The 24746-nt window shown below is 39.1% G+C and overlaps 3 protein-coding genes across 7 annotated transcripts; all 3 read right to left on the minus strand.

The window, feature by feature from the left end:
• LOC111334615 (uncharacterized) lies at positions 1–2110 on the minus strand. Its single transcript, XM_022940407.2, has 2 exons — positions 1971–2110; positions 1–519 (listed from the first exon to the last, which is right to left on the minus strand). Exons 1-2 carry the CDS (start codon positions 2014–2016, stop codon positions 152–154), a joined length of 414 nt encoding a protein of 137 aa, XP_022796142.2. The 5' UTR covers positions 2017–2110; the 3' UTR covers positions 1–151.
• A 7883-nt stretch (positions 2111–9993) lies between these two features.
• Positions 9994–23619, minus strand: LOC111334609 (uncharacterized). 5 transcript variants are annotated; one of them, XM_088732229.1, is made up of 2 exons: positions 23535–23619; positions 9994–10700 (listed from the first exon to the last, which is right to left on the minus strand). In XM_088732229.1, the coding sequence occupies exons 1-2, from the start codon at positions 23599–23601 to the stop codon at positions 10336–10338; spliced, it is 432 nt and encodes a 143-aa protein (XP_088588355.1). In that variant the 5' UTR covers positions 23602–23619; the 3' UTR covers positions 9994–10335. The 5 variants fall into 5 exon arrangements, with proteins under 5 accessions (XP_088588355.1, XP_088588351.1, XP_022796134.2 ...); XM_088732225.1 differs by lacking the exon at positions 23535–23619 and adding an exon at positions 16279–16453; XM_022940399.2 differs by lacking the exon at positions 23535–23619 and adding an exon at positions 15264–15368.
• On the minus strand, positions 16546–20258 carry LOC148741005 (uncharacterized). The gene has a single exon (XM_088732219.1). It carries the CDS (start codon positions 19722–19724, stop codon positions 18150–18152), a length of 1575 nt encoding a protein of 524 aa, XP_088588345.1. The 5' UTR covers positions 19725–20258; the 3' UTR covers positions 16546–18149.
• Positions 23620–24746: the final 1127 nt, after the last annotated feature.

The following is a 24746-nucleotide window of genomic DNA, read 5'->3' on the forward strand; positions in this document are numbered from 1 at the left end:
TTTTCTGTGTAGAATTGAAATCTTTATTCAGACAACCTGACGGTTTTCATTGAAAATGAGTCAGAAGGTTTTGTGAATTGATTGACTTAAGAAACTTGCCCCTGGTGTATACGTGTAAAATGCTGCCAGTGGAGTTGCACTATGTTCTACTTCACTTTATCAGTGCCAAGCCGATGATGGAGCAGGCGGCCAAGAAGATCACGCCGAAGGAGACTTTAGAACTGCCATTACATTCGTCTGAGCTACAGCAAGCGATGGCGCACTTTTTCATCGGTTTTTCATTTTCATCTTTCAGCTCGTTGTCTTCACATTTCTTTTTAAGATCGTCACAGGCTTGCTTTGTCATGCAAGTGTTGGTGACGTAGCTGTCGTCATCACCCTCCTTCTGGCCCCAGGTCCTCATGCACGTATCCATACCTGCGACACAGGTGTCTGTGTATTTTGTTTTGTTTCCTTCAAGTATTTCCTTGGTGCAGTCGGCCTCTTTACCATTGCAATTATAACACCTAAGGCCATAACCTGTAAAAGGAAAGTAGAACAAACAGTTTTGTCTTTTTCTCATTCTTTGTCTGTTTCCACTTTTAATTGAATAAGAAACAAATGGGTCGCCATCAAAATGTTTTGAGACATTTAAGTGAGGAGCCGAAAGTGAATGGGCTGAAAATTTGAAAATTTAAAAGTCACGGATCAATGTCTACAACAAATGCTGCTTTTGTTAGTCGAACGTCTATTTGAGCTGAGTGGCACACGATAATTTCCTGATGAGGGGGGTGGGGGGAGTTTGAACGTAACTGAAAAGCAATACTTGAACGATGGCACGACAATGTCATTTTTCCGAGGGTGGTTCCAATTGTGATCCTGAGGGTTACGCGTATGGACAAAAGAAACGATTTAGAAGATAGCTTGCAAGTCGATTTCAGCGGATGAGAATGGCGCTTGTATACAATCAGCGCTAAATTTTCGTCCGATTTCGTTTGATATGCTTCTTCGTGGAAGGCTTACATTTCTTTACGCTCAATGAATTGAGTTTTATAATTGATTAATCTTATATGCTAAACACACCTCGGCGGTGAAGAAGCTAATTAAAGTCATTCATATCTCCGTCGTTCCATTTAAAATTGTCTACAGCATTCCAAAAATAAACTACAGGTGACTCAGCTGCAATCCCTCACAAACCACCGAGCCGCAAAAATAACTTTCTATACTAGTTTTTATCATGAAACACGCGAGGTCATTCCTTCCGTTTCGCTAATAATTGATACCGAAAATCAGTATCAATTAGCCAAAAATCTCGATTCTTAAGTCTTTGCCTTCGACGAAAAAATAATTGCTTGAAATGCGCGAACCGCACTTCGTCGCTATTCAGTGTGTGTGGACACTGAAAGTCTGGCTAACTTTTAAAACAAAGTTTACCCTGGGTTTGTCAGTTGTGTTTATTACCATAGTTACCGGTAACCATACAACACAAAAATTAATGTTTTCCTGATAATTAAACCCAGGTGAAAGATTTCCCAGTCTGAGCTCGAGGAGTGAAGGTTTTATTTCTCATCCTTTATGATGCTAGTGTGAACATCTCTATTGAAATCAGACTTTTGCGCATTCGACAGCCTTTTCTTCGTGGGTCCGTAAAACTTCAATTACCGTCATACATACAAATTTGGCCTGCTTCTGAATAACTCTTTCACAATTCCTAAACTAAAGAGGTTCAATTCTGATCTCTACCACATCCATCCTCAACCGACCGTTTTAAGTTAACTCTTTTTCAGTCGCGGGTATCTTGCTACGCTAAATTACAACTATTATGACATAAAAAAAAACCATCTCAGACAGGGGACAAAATTGTACGCACGAAAATCAGTTCACAGGAGTGCACCACTTCGACCGATACAGGTTTTCAAGCTCAAAGCTTAAACCAATTGTGCTTTAAAATTGAAATTCTATTTAAACCAAAAGTCATACCATTCACTCACCGGTGCTCAAAACAGCCAACAGAACTAAAAGCGAAAAACTGTTCATCTTGTTCGGCTTAGGGCTCTTGTTGCGTTCAACAGTCGTAGTCACTTACCCCTTCGAAGAGCGGCAACCTTAATTAAACGTTTCGTTCTTCACTCCCTTTACATATTTGGCATGAGCCAATAGGATTTGAGAAAATTTGCAAGCAAATAGGCGCGGTTTTGCCGAAGGGAAACAGAAAACAGAAAAAAAAACAAATATAAAAAATTGATGTTTGCGCCCGGCGCGGAATTCTCCCAGAGTTCCTCGTGCGCGACGGACTCCTCGTAGTCTAAATGATATCTCGTCTCGGAAGTAACCATGAGTCGTTGTCAGCCTTCACAGTTTAGGTCGTGTGCCATGACTTCAGCATTTTTCTTGTGCGATTACTCAGCTACACAAGTTACTCGTCTATCATGAAAGAATTGGTTCTCGCTTAGCGCGCGTTTATCGATTTATGGATGCATGTGGGAAGTTTTTGTTTTTTTTGCTCAACGTGCAACCGAGAGCAACTCTAGCTTTTTGAGTCGGTTCAATTTTCTTTCTCTTATTTTGCGACACAGCAGTTGTTTCGTATGTATTCCGTTGCAAGTTTGCGCGGTTAACTGACGCGCGGCAGGTCAGACGTGATCGACGTTTGACCGCTGTTAAAAATTGTGCCGTAAAATCACATATCAATACATTGATATCACCCTTAACTGTGGTCCGAAATGTGCAAACCTGTGCTAAAGGGGAGAACCTTACAGGTAAAAAAAAAAAAAGTATAAAGGCTAGACAAGACAGAAAAGGAGAAACTATTTTTAAGACCTCACAAAGCCTTTTAAGACCGGGATGTACTCAGTAGGCAATAAAGCCTTAGGAAAAACCCCATTTGTGTGTCTTCTTAAAAAGAGGCAATTATATTCACAAACATTTCCCACATATCACCAGGCGAGATATTTCCGTGACCTCTTCCCTCGCCACGGCGAGTCAAGGTGAAACTGAACTGAAACTCTGTATTCGCACTATTTCAGGCGTTCGCTATTTCCAGGCGTTCAGCTGCGTGGAACGCGCAAATAGCCTTTGTCATTTATTCACAGAACTGAGGTTTATTTTTGAGAGAAGGAGAAACAGTTTGCGACATGTCTCGTCCATGATCTGTCTCCGAATCTCGTGACTGGACTGATTGACTTAAAAACGGATTATTTTGTGTACTTTGTCTTTTCCTTTTTTTTTTTAGGGCCGTGTGAACTGCACCTTCAAAATAACATGATATAGTGCAGTTCTTTCAACTGAGTAGTTTTGTTTTGTTTTTAAACTATTTTGATTACTATCCAGCGGCGCTAAGGAGGATTGAATCAATCATTCCAGGACGAAACGGAAAGACTACCTACTTCCTTTGTTACATAACAACATGACACATCAGCGCATGTTGGGGTGATTAGTTTGCCGTAGGTATCAAAACCGCTATAATTAATCTTGATTTGAAACATCAGTTGTTGACTAATCTTCGTATTCTCACAGTAAAGAGAAGTCATTTGCGAATTTCAAGCCCTGGCTGATTGCTTTATTTCCATCTATAGGTGGTTGGGATACTTTTGTAAACAAACTTAAGGAGACCGATGTTAGTTGACAAGAGAATTTGGGAATAAAACATTTGGAGACTAAAACAGATCTGATTGGGACGATAAGAACTGTTTTAGTTTCATCGACCTCACATTTATGAGGTTTCCAAGCAAAGAATGTTGGCTGTTTACAGACCCTTTTATTTTCTCCCGTCTCAATTTGCGCTTCCTTCTCCAAAACAAAGAAACAAACAAAAATTCTTCAATTCGGTGGCCTGGTTAATCTTTATCGACCATTACTGACTTGATTTCAGAATAAACTTCATTAAAATAACCTTTTGATGTTTTTTCTTTGAGTTACAAAACATTTTTACGCCAAGATTTCGAGTTGCACAGCCCCATACTTCATTATAGGTGCAGTTCTTGGATAAAGAAAATAAAAAGTGGCTAAAATCTAAATATATTGCCTTTGTGACCACTGCTTTGTTTTAAAATAGTTTGGTGTTAAAACCTGCTTGTCTCACTTTCCCACTTAACGTTTATGAAAGATTATCGCAGAAAATCTCTAATATGAAAACATTTGGACAAAAACCCCCATACATAAATTTTACAACGTTTAGATAAATGAATGCAAGAGACCAATTTATAATCTCTTGATGAATAAATAAAAAGGGAACGAAGCAAGGTAAATTGATCCCGTCACCTTCCACTGAACACTGGCCTTAAAAGGTTTGTTTAAACTTCCCTTTGATTTAGAGGACATTTGAAGCTGTATGCTATGATACATGCATGTTTTATTTACTATGTTGTTTATGCTCAAGTTAGTCGTGTAGAAAAGCGAGGAAAGAGAAATTGTTAAGGAGATGATTTGAAGAAATCGTGATTGTAGTTGTGTTGGCTTTACATGTGTCGCCTATCTATTTCATTGGGGAATTTATGGTAATACTCATAAGATTATACTTCTAATAACACTGTGAATGAATTTCACTGAGAAAAAACATATCGGCATACTGCATAAAGAATTGAGACTCATTCTGATCAATTTTTGATACAAATGCCCTTTCATAACTGGCCAGAACTGATTGTCTGAGCAAGAAGGAAGATTATACAGTTTCTTTAGCTTGATAAAGTTCGCCAAAATTGCTGCAGGTTAATGGCTGCTTTTATTCATTTCTTTCAGTTTTATTTCAGCAATTTTCCGTGCATATCAGTACTTAATTCATTGATAAAAATGCCAGTTTTATGTCTTGTGACGAGCGTGCGGGGACTGGGAAAAAATCCTGAGTCCGCATGAGGAATCGAATCTCTACCACTGAGCCACAAAATCTCCATGGTGAGCTACGCCATATGTAACACACATCCTTCAAAACAATTCTGAGTCATGGGGATTCAGAATTTTTACCATGTCCCACGCTTGTGAAAAGACGAAAACAAAAATCTTTCTCAATTTCATAAGCGAGCTAAGAAAACTCTTTTTCTTATTTCCTTAGTTTATCATTTTCTATTGACTATTAATATTTCAATGTCTGTATCTTGGTTACCATTTCTTTTCGTCTGCAGAGCTTTTTCCAGTTCTGATCCAAGATCTCATTTCCTGTTAACTATTAGCCGTTAAACGGCCAAAAAATTGATAAATTGCAACTTCAATTCCCAAAAAAAAGTTTGATTGTAAATAAAATTTCTGGGGACAGCAACGGAAAGATATCAATCGCTGTAAAATGGCCAAAATTTTAACCGGTCGCCGCAAAAGCTATCACCCTATGGAGACCTCCTATTGACGCTTGTGGCACTATTTCATTAGAGCCATCCTCACCGACGGCTACATTGTTAGAGTTGGAATATAAACAAAGAGATATAAATAGAAAAACCAAAGAAATTGCATTTCAAATCCAATGTGGGTTTATCAATGACAATTATCACACTCTAAAAAATAAGGATCTAATTTTTTACCGTAACCATGGTAGATGTTGTTTAGAGTTAACCAGCTGTCAAAACACACTTTGTGGCAATGAAACATTTGAAAAAATTAATCAACATTGTTTTTCTCTAGTTTGTTTATTTGTTTGTGCTCAAGCTTTACCAGTTTAATTAGTTCCAATTTTTTTTCTCTTCTCTCGTCGTCGGAGGAGAAATTTTTTGTTTCAGTATAAAAACAGACCGTAGAGATGAAAATTCTGCAATTGAATCACATATCGCCAGATACTCTTAGTAGCTCCCAACTAAAACTCTTTTAAAAGATTTGTGATTTTGTCAAAACATATCTAAACTTATTTTTTGATTTTCAGGATTATAATTCTAAATCGTAAGCTCTCATGGATTTCAGTTTTCATTAAGAAGTAAAAAGGCAATAAAATTACAATTACTTCAATCAGAGTAACAGTGCTTTGAAGCTGTGCGCATGTTATCCAAATCAGTTAAAATCCCACATCACCAACAAACACTATAAATATAACAATCAAATTGTACTCTTTGTTATTTATGATACACGTTTTCGAACAGTTCTATCGAAAAGGCATCGTCCAAGATTTAGTGAAAAAAAACTAGTGGAAAAAAATAACCTTAGAGATGCAAAAAATGTCCGCAACTCAAGCGATCGAGTTGTTCCGGTCAAGGATCTTCAAAAGCGGTTGAAAACAATCCTGAAAAACGGTAGCAGTTCATAGCCAAACAAAATATGACAAGTGAAATAAGAAATTTCTGAAACTTGACTGATACTATCAGAATGGAAAATTATATCCTCGCGGACGAACTGCGAAATATCCAGCGAGGATAAATTTCAGCGTTGACAGGTCTTAAACCCTGTGGTGTTTTTTAAATACCACTCAGTCGCTACTAACGTCTAAGCTGCGCCACCTTACATCAAAGGCAAGGTAAAGTTTTCAGTTTTTTCTAAATGTGATCTCCTTAAAGGAAGTGTATCAAACAGAATATTTCACATGAAACAGAAACACATCAAGAGAAGCATAAAGCCCATTTATCAGAAAGAGTGGTTGGCCAGTCAATCGCACAACGGCAACTAAGTGCTGTGACTACATGATTACACATCTTGAGTCCATGACGGACCGACGCGGAAAGTAAACTGAACAAATCACAATCATCGTCATCATCACTCATTGCGATAATAAAATTTATTAGACGACTCGGGCAGTCAGAGGGCCAATAACTAAAATTGACCAATCAAAATGCTCTATTGCCGGTCCAATATTCTCTAAGTATTGGACCGGGCACTGTCCTTAATGGTCCCGAATGATACCGCACTTATGTCCCTTTAAACTTTAGTCGTATAATAAATCTCTTATTAACCAAGCTTGCTCGGGACCGTACTGGAAGAATATTGGCCTCGGTCTTTTTTGTACGGACATCGCTGCGCTCGGTCCGTACTGTTAAGACCTCGGGCCCATATTCTCCCAGTAGGGTCCTCGCGCTTGGTTAATAAGATATATTTATAGACGTTCAACCGCATGGTAGGTTGTGGAGACCTTCAAGAAACCATTAGGCTTACAGGGTCGTCTTCCTCGGCGGTCATTGCTTGACATATTGTTATGGATCATTTCATCAAAAATCCAATCATCTTTTTCTTAAATGTAGAGAAGCTAGTCAAAGAAATGATCAATATTGGGCAAGAATTCCAAATTTTAGGACCTAGGTTGAGTGTTGTAAACTGCTTAAAATTAATGAATAAAGGGGGTAACGTTCTAAAGAAACTATGGTGCTGCGGTGGAGGGGGTAACTAGGTAATTCGGTTTTATCAGTTGAGTTGGTAATGTCAGTCGGCCGCCGTAAAGTATAAGCAACGGAGAATTATGTAGTCGATAACAATCACCTATTTTTATGTTATAACTGTGAATTTGACTACTTGTACCATAAAATAATCACAGACGATAACTGTATATCGGTTCCTTTTCTGGAGCGGCTGCGAATGAGAATTCAGATCTAGGTGACAAAGGCAACAAGTGATATTTCATTTGTAGTGGCAGACGTGAAACTGAGCAGAGCCATCTTACACGCCGGATTTTTTTTTTTTTTTCGTGGGTTTAGTCACGCGACTAGAGAGAGGTTAACTTTTTCTAGATCTTGTGCAGTATAATGGCTTGCGTCAGGCTAGATTATAAGCTCGCATTCTCTCTCACAAGAGAACGGGAGTCATTGAAATTAAAACAGAGAGACGACCAGGCAATTTTTCAGTGCTGCAGATGCTACATTTAAAAAATTCTGATTTATTTCCAGTTGCACCATGAAAGACAATGGTCGGTTAAACAATTAACTATTGACCGGAATTCGTTGAAAAGAAGGGTTTATTTTTCGTTTGCACTCAAAGCGACAGCAATCGCAGTCAATTTTACCCTCTCAAACGGCTGACAAATTTTTCAGTTTTTGCTATGTTTTTAATGACTTTCCCGCGCAATCAAGATATCTGCGTTATTAACCAAACGTGAGGTCATGATGGCTGGATATAAGCCGAGTTTTTTTTTTTCGCATTTTTATGGACCAAGACGAAGTCCATAAAAATGCGAAAAAAGGTACGTGGCTAATATCATCCAGCCATCTTGACCGAACAAGCTTGGTTAATAAAAGATTTATCATATTCCCAAAAGAATTCGCTTTATGTATATGTGAACGATCCTTCGCAGTTCATACATATGTTTCATATGTTTGTTGTTGTTAGAATTCGCTTTATTAAGAATTTAGATTGACTTGTTTACTTTGAGAGCTGGGACAGAAAGTTAGTCGTTTCTGTTTCCTTTTTTTCTACTATCTTCAGCCACTTTTTGCGTTTCCACCTGCGGAAATTGTCCAAGAATTACGAACTTAGTTCTAATTCAATTTTTTCATGCGCGGGATCAATGCAGGCAATCCCGAGCGAGCAAGATGGGCCCATCTTGCCCGCTTGGGTAGCCAATAAGAACACAGGATTCGCTTCATCTTGCCCGCCGGCGCTGCGAGCGATGAAGTAATATATATTAGTGCCTCTATCCAGCTCGTTCCCTGCTGTAAACAGGTCTTCCCTGCCTGTTTCCCGTTAGTAGGTGGTGTAGTGCCTAACAAACACTCGTCTAAGGCTTGAATGGAGACCAGTCAGCGGCTGCCACGCAAATTTCCGTTGACCGAACAGTCTAAATAAGATTTGACAGAGTAAAGGCAATGAAAAAATCCATTAAATTTTATTAAAAATTCCATTAACGAAACAGTGGGATTCACCGGCAAGTTCTAATAATTATAGGTTATTTCACGGTTGTTGAACGTATGCTTGTCCAAAAGGGACAATATATCAAGATGTATTTATTTACATCAAGTTTTATATATCTATGTCAAGATTAATAAACACATATCAAGGTTTGCATACACGTAAAACAAGATTTCAATATACATATCGAGATTTACGTACACGCATCAAGATCCGCTTGCAAGTACATCAAGTCTAATAAATATTGATCAAGTTCCTCTCGCACGGATCGACAATCAAATATTATATCGAAGTTCGCGTACCGACATCAAGATTCGCATTTCTACATCAAGATTCGCATATATACATCAAGATCCTCATATTTACATCAAGATTTATACGTCGAGATTGTGATAGGCTTGTATGATGTCATGCAAGTGAAAAGTTTGCCTGGTCACTTAGCACGATATTAGCGTAGGCGTAAACATAACAATCGCGGCTGATAATGCTAAGAGAAATGCACGGTGAAATGTCTCATCTCGAGCACTTTTTCGAGGAATTTCTGAGAACTCTCCACGAAGAAACTGAAGGGCTCAAAGGTCAGCAGTGTGAGTCAAATCGTGCGAATTCCCTCCTCTATCGTCTTCGTGACTTTGAAATAACTCTTGGTTTGATCTCAAGCCGACTTGCGTCACTTGGTTCCTCAAATCAGTTTCTTGAAGACATCGACGAACTTACAAGGGCCCTACCCTGTGTTCGTTACAGGCAAGCTATTTGTCCAGGTACAATGATGAAAGTGTCACAGAGCCTGGTAATGAAGCTCTTTTTCAGCTTGACTGCCCTGTTACACGGGTCTGACAGGTCGGCCACTGTATAAGGCCGACGAAGGTACAACGGCTGCGGAAAGAGTCTTTCAAGTGGCTGGAGACATCGTAAAAATTCTTGGAGTTTCTTCAAAGACATTGATTTACGTACAGTAGAGAAAGAAAGGCAAGAACCAGGTTGGAGGTCGTGGGAGGAGGTGCGGACAGCACCAACCAATCGAGAGGAGTGGAAAAGCACTGTGAAGGCCTTATATGCCACCAGGCATGAAAAGGATTGATGATGATGAATCTTGACATAGATTTATAAAACTTGATGTAAATAAGTACATCTTGATATATTGTCCCTTTTGGACAAGCATATGAGCGCGTACGATTTTTATTCACAAGTTGTGTAAAAATCGCACCAGCGAACTAAGCGTGAAATAACTTATTTATCATATAGATACCGAGATTCATAAGCGAACAGAACTCAGAGATAAAAATATATTTATTTCCTTTCAAAGGAAAGCAACGCGCGGTCAAGCCGCCGTTCAGGAGTTGCACTGAAATGGCTTCCTTGTAAAATACTTCTTTACATCTAAATACACCACCAGGTTTAGTATTTATTAATTTCGAATGCGAGTATCATATCGCAAAGCTAAAAGAATTTTACTCGGAATATTTTCTGTGCAGAATTTAAATCTTTATTCAGACAACCTGACGGTTTTCAATAGAAATGAGTGCAAAATTTTTGTGAATTGATTGACTAAAGAAACTTGTTCCTGGTGTATACGTGTAAAATGCTGCCAGTGGAGTTGCATTGTCTTCTACTTCACTTTATCAGTGCCAGGCCGAAGATGGAGCAGGCAGCCATCAAGATCATGCCGAGGGAAACTTTAGAACTGCCATTACATTCGTCTGAGCTACAGCAGGCGATGGCACACTTCTTTAATTTTTGGTCATTTTCATCTCTCAGCTCATTGTCTTCACATTTCTTTTTTACTTCATCACAGGATTCCTTTGTCGAGCAAGTGTTCCTAACGGAGATGTCATCACCCTCCATCTGGCCCCACATCCTCATGCACGTATCCGCACCTGTAGAACAGGTCACTGTGTATTTTGTTTTGTTTCCTTCAAGTATTTCCTTGGTGCAGTCGGCCTCTTTACCAGAGCATTGATAACACCTAAGGCCATAAGCTGTAAAAGGAAAGTAGAGCAAACAGTTTTGTCATTGGCCGTTTCCACTTTAAAATGAATAGGAAACAAATGGTTTGCCATCAAATGTTTGGAGACATTTTAATGGGGAGGGAAGTAAATGAGCTGATAATTTGAAAGGTCAAAAGTTACAAATCAATGTCTACAACAGATACCGGTTTCCTAGGTTTTAAATCTCTTTGTGAGCTTAAAAAATTTGCTCTGACTGACACATGATAATTTTCTGATGGGAGAGGACGGGGGTTGAACTGAAACAACAATGAACGATAGCACGACAATGATTCATTTCCAAGAGTTGTTCTACCTGTTATGTTGGGGTTAAGCGTATGGACGAAAAACCAATTAAGAAGACAGTTTGTGAATCAATTTCAGCGGATAAGAATGGCACTGGTATACATTTTCATTTGCCTATCGAGTTCTATGATTGAGTAGTCTTTTCTGCTAAATACACCGCGATGGTGAAGAAGCAAACAATTCATATTCCGTCGTGCACAGCATTCGAAAATAATCTACAGGTAACTCAGTCGGAATTCCTTACGCACCACCTAGCCGTAACTGGTGTACAATTGCTCTTGAGAATATTACAAGATATTTGTGCATGATAAGCTAAAACAAGGTATAATAGAATTACATTGGATACTTGATTGATGCCAAAACTAGAAAACTGGTGGCATAAAAAGAGAAATAGCTGAGGCCATTTCTTTCGCTTTTTATACAAGTTGTTATCATTTAAGAAACACCCCAGGTCATTCCTTTCATTTCGTAAATAATTGACACTGAAATCTAGCAGCCGCCCCAAAAAGGTTAAAAATTCCAATCCGCCAAAACTCTCGATTCTTAAGCCTTTGCCTTCGACAAAAAATAATTCCTTAAAATGCACGAGTCGCACTTCGTCGCTATTAAGTGTGTGTGGACACTGTAAGTCTGGCAAACTTTTAAATTAAGTTTATGCTTGTGTTTGTCAGTTACGTTCATTAACATAGTTACTGGTAACAACACAGCACAAAAATTAATGTTGTCTTGATAACTGAACTCAGGTGAAAGATTTCTCCTTCTGATTAATAAACTTCAAGATCTAACCTCTCATCGTATAACAAGTTTCATTAGATTTGATCGCAAATCGTGTTCATAAGAACGAAACCGGTGTTAAAGCTCACGTCGACATTCTTTGTTCTTGAAACAAAGGGTTAACCAAACAAAGAAAGGACACCAAAGTCTGTAGTCGGACACAAACCGTTCTATTTAAAATTGCCAATAAACAAGGCTTGAGGGCATTACCTAAGTTCCGCTTGGAAAAATAAAGCACTCCAAAGACACTCTTCGAAATCATTTATAGACTAACACGCAACACAAAAATTAATGTGTTCCTGATTTAACTCAGGTGAAAGATTTCCCCATCTGAACTCAAGCAGCGAAAGCTTTATTTCTCGTCCTTTACGATGCTAGCCTGAACTTCTCTATCGAGATCAGAATTTCGCACGCTCGACAGCCGCATTTCTTAATTCATTAAAACAAAAAGTAAACCAAACAAAGAAAGGATGCCAAAGTCTGTTTGAGTCAGTAAACTTCGCTGTATTTTTACGCGCGTTTTAATTTCGCAATATACTTCGACTTCTTAGCATTTATATGATATAAGTTTCACGCGATTTCATTTATTCACTCGGCGAATATCACTCTGGTTTCGCTGTTTGCAAACTGATCATAATCTTCGTGATATCAACATGTTTCATTTCGTTTAACATTCCATTAGTGAGACGCAACATCTTTCCCTTTTCGCAATAAACTACTACATCTTAGCTATCATTTGATGTAAGTTTAATACATAACGTTTTGGTCAAATCGCCACTGGTGGCGATTTCACTTTGAGTGCGGGCGAGTTTTGTGGCGAGTTTTGTCACTTCTGATCTCTACCGCATCTATCCTCAACCAATCGTTTTAAGTTAACTCTATTCAGTCGCGGTTATCTTGGTATGCTAAATTTTAACTATTTTGACTTGAAAAAAGGATCTCAGACATGGGATAAAATTGTCTTCACGAAAATCAGTTCATAGAAGTACACTACTTTGACTAATTTTTAAGTTCAGAGCTTAAACAAGTTGTGCTTTAAAATTGAAATTCTACTTAAAGCAAAAGTCGTACCGCTCACTCACCGGTGCTCAAAACAGCCAACAGAACTAAAAGCGAAAAACTGTTCATCTTGTCTGGCTTAGGGTCCTTGTTGCGTTCAACAGTCGTAGTCTCTAACCTCTCCGAAGGGCGGAAACCTGAATTAAACTATTCGTTCTCCACTCCCTTTGGCATGAGCCAATAAGATTTAAGAAAATTTGCAGGCAACCGATCGATGCGGTTTTGCATGAGGGTATGACATAAGTTCCCTTTGGAAAAATAAAGCATTCCAAAGACGCTTTTCGACATCCGGCATGCATAGACTAACACACAATACAAAATTTAATGTTTTCCTGATAATTGAACTCAGGTCAAAGATTTTCCCATCTCAACTCGAGCACAGAGGGCTTTATTTCTCATCCTTTATGATGCTACTGCGGATTTCTCTATCGAGATAAGAAGTTTGCACGCTCCACAGCAGTGACGGCCGCATTCCTTAATTCATTGAAACAAAGAGTTAACAAGACAAAGAAAGGATGCCAAAGTCTGAGTACACTTCGCTGTATTTGTACGCACTTTTAATCTCGCAGTATACTTTGACTTCTCAGCATTTATATGATGTAAGATTCACAGGATTTCATTCATTTACTCGGCGAATATCACTCTGGTTTCGCGGTTCGCAAACTCATCATAATCTTCGTAATATCAACATGGAAGTTACAAAACTATACTTAAAATTTTACTCGGAATATTTTCTGTGCAGAATTGAAATCTTTATTCAGACAACCCGACGGTTTTCGATAAAAATGAGTACAAAAGTTTTGTGAATTGAGCCGTAACTGCTGTACAATTGCTCTTGAGAATATTACAAGATATTTGTGCATGATAAGCTAAAACAAGGTATAATAGAACTACATTGGATATTTGATTGATACTAAAATTAGAAAACTGGTGGCATGAAAAGAGAAATAGCTGAGGCCATTTCTTTCGCTTTTTATACAAGTTGTTATCATTTAAGAAACACCCCAGGTCATTCCTTTCATTTCGTAAATAATTGACACTGAAATCTAGCAGCCGCCCCAAAAAGGTTAAAAATTCCAATCCGCCAAAACTCTCGATTCTTAAGCCTTTGCCTTCGGCAAAAAAAAATTGCTTAAAATGCACGAGTCGCACTTCGTCGCTATTAAGTGTGTGTGGACACTGTAAGTCTTGCAAACTTTTAAATCAAGTTTATGCTTGTGTTTGTCAGTTGGGTTCATTAACATAGTTACTGGTAACAACACAGCACAAAAATTAATGTTGTCTTGATAACTGAACTCAGGTGAAAGATTTCTCCTTCTGATTAATAAACTTCAAGATCTAACCTCTCATCGTATAACAAGTTTCATTAGATTTGATCACAAATCGTGTTCATAAGAACGAAACCGATGTTAAAGCTCATGTCGACATTCTTTGTTCTTGAAACAAAGGGTTAACCAAACAAAGAAAGGACACCAAAGTCTGTAGTCGGACACAAACCGCTCTATTTAAAATTGCCGATAAACAAGGCTTGAGGGCATTACCTAAGTTCCGCTTGGAAAAATAAAGCACTCCAAAGACACTCTTCGAAATCATTTATAGACTAACACGCAACACAAAAGTTAATGTGTTCCTGATTTAACTCAGGTGAAAGATTTCCCCATCTGAACTCAAGGAGCGAAGGCTTTATTTCTCGTCCTTTATGATGCTAGCCTGAACTTCTCTATCGAGATCAGAATTTCGCACGCTCGACAGCCGCATTCCTTAATTCATTAAAACAAAAAGTAAACCAAACAAAGAAAGGATGCCAAAGTCTGTTTGAGTCAGTAAACTTCGCTGTATTTTTACGCGCGTTTTAATTTCGCAATATACTTCGACTTCTTAGCATTTATATGATATAAGTTTCACACGATTTCATTTATTCACTCGGCGAATATCACTCTGGTTTCGCTGTTTGCAAACTTATCATAATCTTCGTGATATCAACATGTTTTATTTCGTTTAACATTCCATTAGTGAGACGCAACATCTTTCCCTTTTCGCAATAAACTACTACATCTTAGCTATCATTTGATGTAAGTTTAATACATAACGTTTTGGTCAAATCGCCACTGGTGGCGATTTCACTTTGAGTGCTGGCGAGTTTTGTGGCGAGTTTTGTCACTTCTGATCTCTACCGCATCCATCCTCAACCGATCGTTTTAACGGTTAACTCTATTCAGTCGCGGTTATCTTGGTTGGCTAAATTTCAACTATTTTGACTTAAAAAAAAAGGGATCTCAGACATGGGATGAAATTGTCTTCACGAAAATCAGTTCATAGAAGTACACTACATTGACTAATTTTCAAGTTCAGAGCTTAAACAAGTTGTGCTTTAGAATTAAAATTCTACTTAAACCAAAAGTCATACCGCTCACTCACCGGTGCTCAAAACAGCCAACAGAACTAAAAGCGAAAAACTGCTCATCTTGTCTGGCTTAGGGTCCTTGTTGCGTTCAACAGTCGCAGTCTCTTACCTCTCCGAAGGGCGGAAACCTGAATTAAACTATTCGTTCTCCACTCCCTTTGGCATGAGCCAATAAGATTTAAGAAGTTTCCAGGCAACCGATCGATGCGGTTTTGCATGAGGGTATGACATAAGTTCCCTTTAGAAAAATTAAGCACTCCAAAGACGCTTTTCGACATCATGCATAGACTAACACACAATACAAAATTTAATGTTTTCCTGATAATTGAACTCAGGTCAAAGATTTTCCCATCTCAACTCGAGCACAGAGGGCTTTATTTCTCGTCCTTTATGATGCTACTGTGGACTTCTCTATCGAGATAAGAAGTTTGCACGCTCCACAGCAATGACGGCCGCATTCCTTAATTCATTGAAACAAAGGGTTAACAAAACAAAGAAAGGATGCCAAAGTCTGAGTACACTTCGCTGTATTTGTGCGCACTTTTAATCTCGCAGTATACTTTGACTTCTTAGCATTTATATGATGTAAGATTCACAGGATTTCATTCATTTACTCGGCGAATATCACTCTGGTCTCGCTGTTCGCAAACTGATCATAATTTTCGTAATATCAACATGGAATGCAGTAAATGGTTTGAACCCGGGGGTAACACTTGACTAAAGACGAACAACGCGCACTGAAACGACTGAGAAACGACGAGAACATAGTCATCCTACCAGCCGACAAAGGACGAGTTACTGTTGTTATGGACAAAACTGACTATCACGACAAAATGGACGCACTAGTTAACGACAAACGAACCTACGAAGAACTCAAACGTGACCCAACTCCTGCCCTTCAACGTAAACTCAGCAGTAAACTACTGACACTCAAGAAAACGAACGCCTTTGACACCCAACGGTACTATCGACTGAGGTGCTCGGTACCACAGCCACCGAAACTCTACGGTTTGACGAAGCTACACAAACCTGGTTTCCCGATGCGACCTATTGTTTCTTTCTGTGGCTCTCCCACATACCAACTATCCAAGTACCTGACGACAATACTACAACCGCTAACCGACAAATCCAGACATAAACTACAATACACTGAAGACTTCATTAACGCTACCAAGACTGTTCAGATACCTGACACTACAAACTAGTGTCATTTGATGTGAAATCACTGTTCACAAGTATTGCACTTCAATTAGCATTACAATGCACTGAGACTGCAATCCGACAATCTACCGATCAATCAATCAATCAATCAATCAATCCTTTATTTAAACACGTGACACCTAGGAGTACAGAAGTTTTCGTTAAAACGTGTACGTGTATGTACAATTAGAAATAAAACATAATTTCTGTAAGAATACAAATAATAAGTAGATCTATTAAATAACTAAAAACAGGATCGAAGATCGTAGAGAAGAGCTATCAATAAAAAGTTACAATATTAACAATATTAACAATAACGATATTTACAATCACTACCACTAAGCCATGTGGGCTTTAAGAGAACGCTTGAATGAAACAATATCTTGAGATTCTCTGAGTCTAGGGGGTAGCGCATTCCAAAGTTTACTAGCTAAAAATGAAAAAGACCGATGTAAAAACTCAAGATTAAAAGGAGGTAAATCTAGCCGTGTACTGAGCCCGCGCAAACTATACGGTACATTTCTAAAATGAAAAAAATCACTTATATAAGGAGCCCCCTTATCATACAAGCACTTATATAACATAACTAACGATTGGAATTGCCTACGATTCTCCAAAGATTTAATGTCGGCCAACTTGAGGAGGAAGTCGTATGACACAGACTTCGAGAAGCCTAATATAGTTCTTAATATAAAGTAATTAGTTGTCTCTATTTTAGTAGTCTCCGCGTTACCTACTCCCAGTAAAAGGGGACTGCAGTACTCGAGATGAGGGAGAACATAGGCCTTATATAAACGAACTAACACGTCCTTTGAAATAAACTTACGTATTCTCCGCAAAGCCGAAGCCTTTGCGCATCCCTTATTCAGCTGTTGCTTTATGTGCGCTTTAAATGTTAATTTGCTATCTAGGACCACCCCAAGGATTTTGAGTGTGTCCTTTGTATGGACATTAGAATCATTAAGATGGAAATCATACTGATATGAAGACGGGCCAATAGCGATAGCTTGCGTTTTGGCGGCATTAATCTGTAAAAAATTCATTGAGAACCATCTCGATAGAACGCTCAGATCAGAGTTAATTATATACTGCAATACTGTTGGTAAGACATCAGAGGCGTAATGAGTAGTGTCGTCAGCGTATAGCCTGAAGGACGTATTAGTAATAAAATAATTAAGATCATTAACATACAAATTAAATAAGAGTGGACCCAACAGGGACCCCTGTGGTACACCAGTTTTAACGGTTCTCCACGAAGAATATACACCATCAAGTTTGACTCTCTGTCTCCGTCCAGTAAGGTAAGCGGTCATAGTTTCCAGCGCATCATGCGTAAAACCATATGCCTTTAATTTAGCTAGGAGAAGCGGGTGACAAACAGAGTCAAAAGCTTTACTTAAGTCGATAGCCACGGCTGCAACAGCTTCTCTTCTGTCAAGACAGGCTCTCCAATCTTCAGTCAATTTCAATAAGGCCGTGCAACACGAGTGACCCTTGAGAAAGCCAGACAGGTTCGGTGAGAGTCGCCAATAAAAGGCTTCATAGATTTGATCGAACAATACCTTCTCATATAATTTCGATAAGGAAGTCAGAACAGAAACTGGACGATAGCAGGTCTTATCCGTCATACTTTCCTTCTTGAAAACAGGAACAACGTCACCGCTTTTCCAAACTATTGGCCATTGACGATTGGTAATAAACTAATTGATTAAACGGGTAACCGGCTCGGCAATAACAGGTGAGAATAAACGAAGTAGCCTCTGAGATATCTTATCGCAGCCAACAGCCTTGCGAGGGTCAAGAGTATCCAAAATTTTCCTTATGTCGCCAACATCAACTGGGACGAGGTCAAAAACATCATCACAAGTTTTCTCAGCGATGACTTTAACACTAGGATGATCAACAAACTCAACCATTTCCTTACTGTCACCATCACTCCTGGACACCTCGCAAAAGTAGTTGTTGAACATTTCAGCCACCATTAATGAATCAGTACTTACACGCTCATTCTCAATCAGAATTATCTTTGATTGCTTCTTTTCTTTGCTTGGCAACAAAGGTCTCAACTTATTCCAAAACTCACCATGATGTTTAGTGTTTGACGATGCCTCCATGCAGAACGCCTTCAACCCTTTTCGTTTCAGGGATGTGACCTTGTTTCTCTGTTTCTTGAATTCCTCCCAAGAGGTTGTTGTTGGGCTCTTTGCATGTTTCTTAAACAGTCGATTACGACGCGAGATTTCGCGTTGAATTAATGGAGTTATCCATGGCAACTGATCACCTCTGACCCGTTTTTTCTTTATTGGTGCGTGTTTGTCCAACACTTCAGTGTACAATTGAGCCCAATGGTGCCATAGATCATCAACGTCGTCATAAATGTAAGCAGAACTCCAGGGAACAGTTTTTAGGTCATTTAAAAATTTTTCTAAATCAAATTGTCGCATACTTCTGTATTCAATTTCACGTGCCTTAGCCCTTGGTAATTTATTCTTTCGCACTGCATAGATAAGATCGTAATCACTGAGACCCATATGCAAATTACCACAAATTGCATATCGTTCCGGATGGCTAGCGAGAATGACATCGAGTAAAGACTTTGTTTTTTCAGTCACCCTTGTCGGTTCACTAATTTGGTTTTGCAAACAGAACCTATCACAAAGGTCCATGAGTGAGTTATCCTCAGCATCAACACCATGCTCCCCAACAAGCAAGTCGATATTAAAATCACCAATCAATAATATTTCCTGACGTCTTGTATACATAAGTTCAATAGCTGATGTAAGCGACGACAAGAAATCAGTAATTTTACAGAATTTAGGTGATCTGTAGCACGCACACACTATAAAGCGAGCCTTTTTAGAATCCATGACATCAAGACATAATGATTCGACTGATTCGGGCTCCAGATTACGTCGTCGACAGACAGGAATATCTTCCCGTACAAAAGCTATCAAGCCACCAGCTCCTTTCTTGCGATCATGTCGAATAGTGCGATATCCCGGTTGTTGGAGAAAACTATCTGAGGTTGTACCATCGAGTTTTGTCTCCGAAATAAAGAAAATGTCAAATAGGCACTTGTTAAGAATATTCTTGACCTCGTCAAGCTTATTTTGTAAAGAGTTGATGTTCAAATGACCTATTTTCAGATTGGATTTGTTGTTAACCATTGACGTTCCTAAAAAACCAGTCAACAGAGTCTCCTGAATATTCCTCCGCAATCTCAAAAACCTCGCCAGTGGAGCTTGAATCGCATGCCGCCGAAGGTGAGAGATCATCAAAGAAGCTGTCAGAAAATTGAGGCATCGTACAAGAAAAGCAATACCAGATCCTTTCTCTCCGATAGCAGGACAGCTCGTTCTTGCTCATTTTCGTACATTTGATGTGGAATACTGCCGGGCAAGACGAGCAGCGGACGCCATTTTGGTTCCTTCTCATGGTTTTAGCACAATTACTACAAAGTGTTTTAGAAGAATTATTAAACTTCCTTGAGGCCCCTGAGGGCCGGGATTAGACTCCACGTTTCCAGATAGCTTCAACAGTAATAGCTGAGTCGTAGCAGTACTGTTACTATAGTACAAAGCACGCCGTCCGAGGTATGCCTTCTTGCTTCTTCGCATGTAATTTTGACGATGCAGACATGAGCTCAAAGAACCAAAGAACTGAAGCTGGGTAGAAACATTACCCATGTCCTTAGGTCCAGCACATATATATTTGGTGGGAGATAAGTATGCGAGACCAGAACCGAATCCTCCAAGAGTGAAAAGAGCGAAAAGAAGCAGCGCATACCAACAAGTGTAAGTCGCCATCTTGCTTCACAAGACTTTGTACCACAAACTCGAACTAAGCTTGATAAACTGCGGCAGTGGAAATATAAGGTTGTTCTTCTTATCAGTGACAACCACGTTCAACGGGTAAGACTTGAGAGAACTATGATCATGGCAACCCCAACGACTGTTGTACGCGACATCCGAGACGCATCACCCACTACCGCTACCGACAGACGACATCATGGACTTGCTAAACATTTGCCTAACTTCTATTTACTTTCAGTACAACGGTAAACACTACAAACAGTTACACGGCACTGCCATGGGGTCTCCAGTTTCTGTTGTTATAGCAGAAATTGTGATGCAGAACATCGAGGAACGCGCCCTTTCGACTTGCCGACAAACGATGCCGCTTTGGTTACGTTACGTTGACGACACATTCACCGCCGTTCGACACGACAAAATTGACGCATTCCACTACCACCTTAACGAACAAAACACTGACATACAGTTTACCAGAGAAGTCGAAGAAAATGGCAAACTTCCTTTTCTAGACTGCCTGGTAAGCCACAACGACAACTCATTACGAACGACAGTTTACAGGAAACCGACACACACCGACAGATTACTAGACGAGTCATCCTACAACCCTATATCGCACAAAGCCACAACTATCAGAACTCCAACACGACGCGCACAACTAGTATGTGACTCGACAGACAGCTTATCCGACGAGAAGAAATACCTTCACCGTGTTTTTACGAAGAACAACTACAACAACGACTTCATCCGACGAAACACTCACCGACCCACTACCACTACCGAAACAAACGACACCGCAACCCCTACGACTACAGCAACCATACCGTACATAAAAGGCATGTCTGAAAACATCTCGCGCATCTTACTACCCTTCAATATCCGCGTCGCCCACAAACCCATCACCACACTACGTCAGTTACTAACCAACGTTAAAGACAAAGACGAACCGAGGAACAGACAGGGAACGATTTATAAGATCAATTGTTCCGACTGCCAAGCCTCCTACATCGGTGAGACTGGCAGAAACCTCACAACAAGACTGACTGAACACAGACGGGCGACGAGGAAAGGTGATGTCAGCAATCAAATTGCCGAACACCATCGACTTACCAACCACAACATTGACTGGGACTCTGCGCAATGCCTAACCTACAGCACTGACTATTTTCAACGACTGACTCTGGAAAGCTGGTTTACTAACTTAGAACAGACTCCCCTAAACAGATGTCAACAACTACCCGCCCCATACAAACGACTCATTCACGACATAAACATTACAAACGGCCGAAAAAGAACAACCTAACTTTACCGACAGATCGAAACAGATCAATCACGACCGACTTACGTCACTTGAGTCTTACAGCCAATAACATCACGGCAAAATCAACCGATCATTTCACACGAACTGGAATAAGAACATTCTACTGACAACAATCATTCGCTTGACTCAGGTTGTCGAAACGTCAGTCACTACCACCGACAACAGTCCTTCTCAGGACTACACTCACCCGGACGATCAGACTACACCTTCACTTCAACATGGAAGTTACAAAATTATACTTAAAATTTTACTCGGAATATTTTCTGCGCAGAATTGAAATCTTTGTTCAGACAACCTGACGGTTTTCGATAAAAATGAGTGCAAAATTTTTGTAAATTGAGCCGTAACTGGTGTACAATTGCTCTTGAGAATATTACAAGATATTTGTGCATGATAAGCTAAAACAAGGTATAATAGAACTACATTGGGTATTTGAGTGATGCTAAAATTAGAAAACTGGTGGCATAAAAAGAGAAATAGCTGAGGCCATTTCTTTCGCTTTTTAAACAAGTTGTTATCATTTAAGAAACACCCCAGGTCATTCCTTTCATTTCGTAAATAATTGACACTGAAATCTAGCAGCCGCCCCAAAAAGGTTAAAAATTCCAATCCGCCAAAACTCTCGATTCTTAAGCCTTTGCCTTCGACAAAAAATAATTCCTTAAAATGCACGAGTCGCACTTCGTCGCTATTAAGTGTGTGTGGACACTGCAAGTCTCGCAAACTTTTAAATCAAGTTTATGCTTGTGTTTGTCAGTTAGGTTCATTAACATAGTTACTGGTAACAACACAGCACAAAAATTAATGTTGTCTTGATAACTGAACTCAGGTGAAAGATTTCTCCTTCTGATTAATAAACTTCAAGATCTAACCTCTCATCGTATAACAAGTTTCATTAGATTTGATCGCAAATCGTGTTCATAAGAACGAAACCGGTGTTAAAGCTCACGTCGACATTCTTTGTTCTTGAAACAAAGGGTTAACCAAACAAAGAAAGGACACCAAAGTCTGTAGTCGGACACAAACCGCTCTATTTAAAATTGCCAATAAACAAGGCTTGAGGGCATCACCTAAGTTCCGCTTGGAAAAATAAAGCACTCCAAAGACACTCTTCGAAATCATTTATAGACTAACACGCAACACAAAAGTTAATGTGTTCCTGATTTAACTCAGGTGAAAGATTTCCCCATCTGAACTTAAGCAGCGAAGGTTTTATTTCTCGTCCTTTATGATGCCAGTTTGAACTTCTCTATCGAGATCAAAACTGATTTCGCACGCTTGACAGCGATGACAGCCGCATTTCTGCATTCATTAAAACAAAAAGTAAACCAAACAAAGAAAGGATGCCAAAGTCTGTTTGAGTCAGTAAACTTCGCTGTATTTTTACGCGCGTTTTAATTTCGCAATATGCTTCGACTTCTTAGCATTTATACTATGATATAAGTTTCACACGATTTCATTTATTCACTCGGCGAATATCACTCTGGTTTCGCTGTTCGCAAACTGATCATAATCTTCGTGATATCAACATGTTTTATTTCGTTTAACATTCCATTAGTGAGACGCAACATCTTTCCCTTTTCGCAATAAACTACTACATCTTAGCTATCATTTGATGTAAGTTTCATATATAACGTTTTAGTCAAATCGCCACTGCTGGCGATTTCACTTTGAGTGGTGGCGAGTTTTTTGGCGAGTTTTGTCACTTCTGATCTCTACCGCATCCATCCTCAACCGATCGTTTTAAGTTAACTCTATTCAGTTGCGGTTATCTTGGTAAGCTAAATTTCATTTATTTTGACTTAAAAAGGATCTCAGGCATGGGATAAAATTGACTTCACGAAAATCAGTTCATAGAAGTAAACTACTCCGACTAATTTTCAAGTTCAGAGCTTACACAAGTTGTGCTTTAAAATTGAATTATACTTAAACCAAAAGTCATACCGCTCACTCACCGGTGCTCAAAACAGCCAACAGAACTAAAAGCAAAAAACTGTTCATCTTGTTCGGCTTAGGGTCCATGTTGCGTTCAACAGTCGTAGTCTCTTACCTCATCGAAGAGCGGCAACCTGAATTAAACTTTTTTTCCACTCCCTTTACGTCTTTGGCAGGAGCCAATAAGATTCAAGAAAATTTGCGAGCAGCCGATGCGGGTTTACCACAGGGAGACAGAAAACAAAAAAAACCAAAAACAAAAAAAAAGAGCAAAAAAATTGATGTTCGCGCACAGCGCCGGACTTTTCGTAGTCTAAATGATATCTCATCTCGGAAGTAACCATGAGTTATTGTCAGCCTTCACAGTTTAGGTCGTGTGCCATGACTTAAGCATTTATTCTTGTGCGATCACTCAGCTAAACAATAATAATATAACTTTTATTTATATAGCGCTCATATCCTAAGCTCATGGCGCTTTACAACAGTGTACGGGGGAGTTTACCACACTGCTTAGCAGTTTACAATCAATGGAAGGCGAATCTAACAGATGTCTCCTCCCCCCAATTCCCAGTAAACAGGCCAGACCTCATCACAGTAATCTCGTGAGTGGGTCCTTTAACGTCCCCTGCCTAACCAAATTAACTAATAGATGCAGGAGACGGGACCTACGTTTTATTCGTCCTTATCAATCAATATCAATCAATCAATCAATACTTTATTTACCCACGTAGCGTCAAGGAGTTCATAGAGCTCGTTCAAAATACGTACGTGCCTCTAAGATTAAGAATCTAAAAAACCTAATACATACTGTCAAAACCTAATTGATTAAAAATTAAAATAACTAACAAATAATATTAAAATTTAAGTTTGTACAGTAAAATTCAAAGTCACTTAAATACAGGTATAAAATGATGAAGCAATAGCTTAAATAATTTAAAATTAAAAATTTAGTTTGTACAATGAAATTGAGAGTCACTTAAATACAAGTATAAAATTGAGAAGCAGCTAAAGTTTCAATGTTCTCAATAGCTTCTTAAAAAGGTTGATATCATTGGCCAGTTTTACACTTGTAGGTAATCCATTCCACAGCTGCGCACACATATAAGTGAGAGATTTTTTCATAAAATTTCAATTAAATTTAGGTGCGCACAAATTAATGCCGGTTCCTCTCAGGTTGTACAAAATTTTCCCTAAAACTAAAAAAATCTCTGATGTATTTGGGACCGTCGTTA

The sequence above is a fragment of the Stylophora pistillata genome, chromosome 1 (genome assembly GCF_964205215.1).
Source record: "Stylophora pistillata chromosome 1, jaStyPist1.2, whole genome shotgun sequence".
Lineage (NCBI taxonomy): Eukaryota > Metazoa > Cnidaria > Anthozoa > Scleractinia > Pocilloporidae > Stylophora > Stylophora pistillata.

Excerpts from the sequence above, each read along its gene's own strand:
- LOC111334615 (XM_022940407.2), bottom strand. The coding sequence starts at position 2,016 with ATGAACAGTTTTTCGCTTTTAGTTCTGTTGGCTGTTTTGAGCACCG. Across the intron at positions 520-1,970 it reads GTTGGCTGTTTTGAGCACCG|GTTATGGCCTTAGGTGTTAT; the intron begins GTGAGTGAATGG and ends TTCCTTTTACAG.
- LOC111334609 (XM_088732225.1), bottom strand. The coding sequence starts at position 16,411 with ATGAAGTCTTCAGTGTATTGTAGTTTATGTCTGGATTTGTCGGTTAGC. Across the intron at positions 10,701-16,278 it reads AGGTCGCATCGGGAAACCAG|CTTATGGCCTTAGGTGTTAT; the intron begins GTTTGTGTAGCT and ends TTCCTTTTACAG.
- LOC148741005 (XM_088732219.1), bottom strand. The coding sequence starts at position 19,724 with ATGATCTCTCACCTTCGGCGGCATGCGATTCAAGCTCCACTGGCGAGG.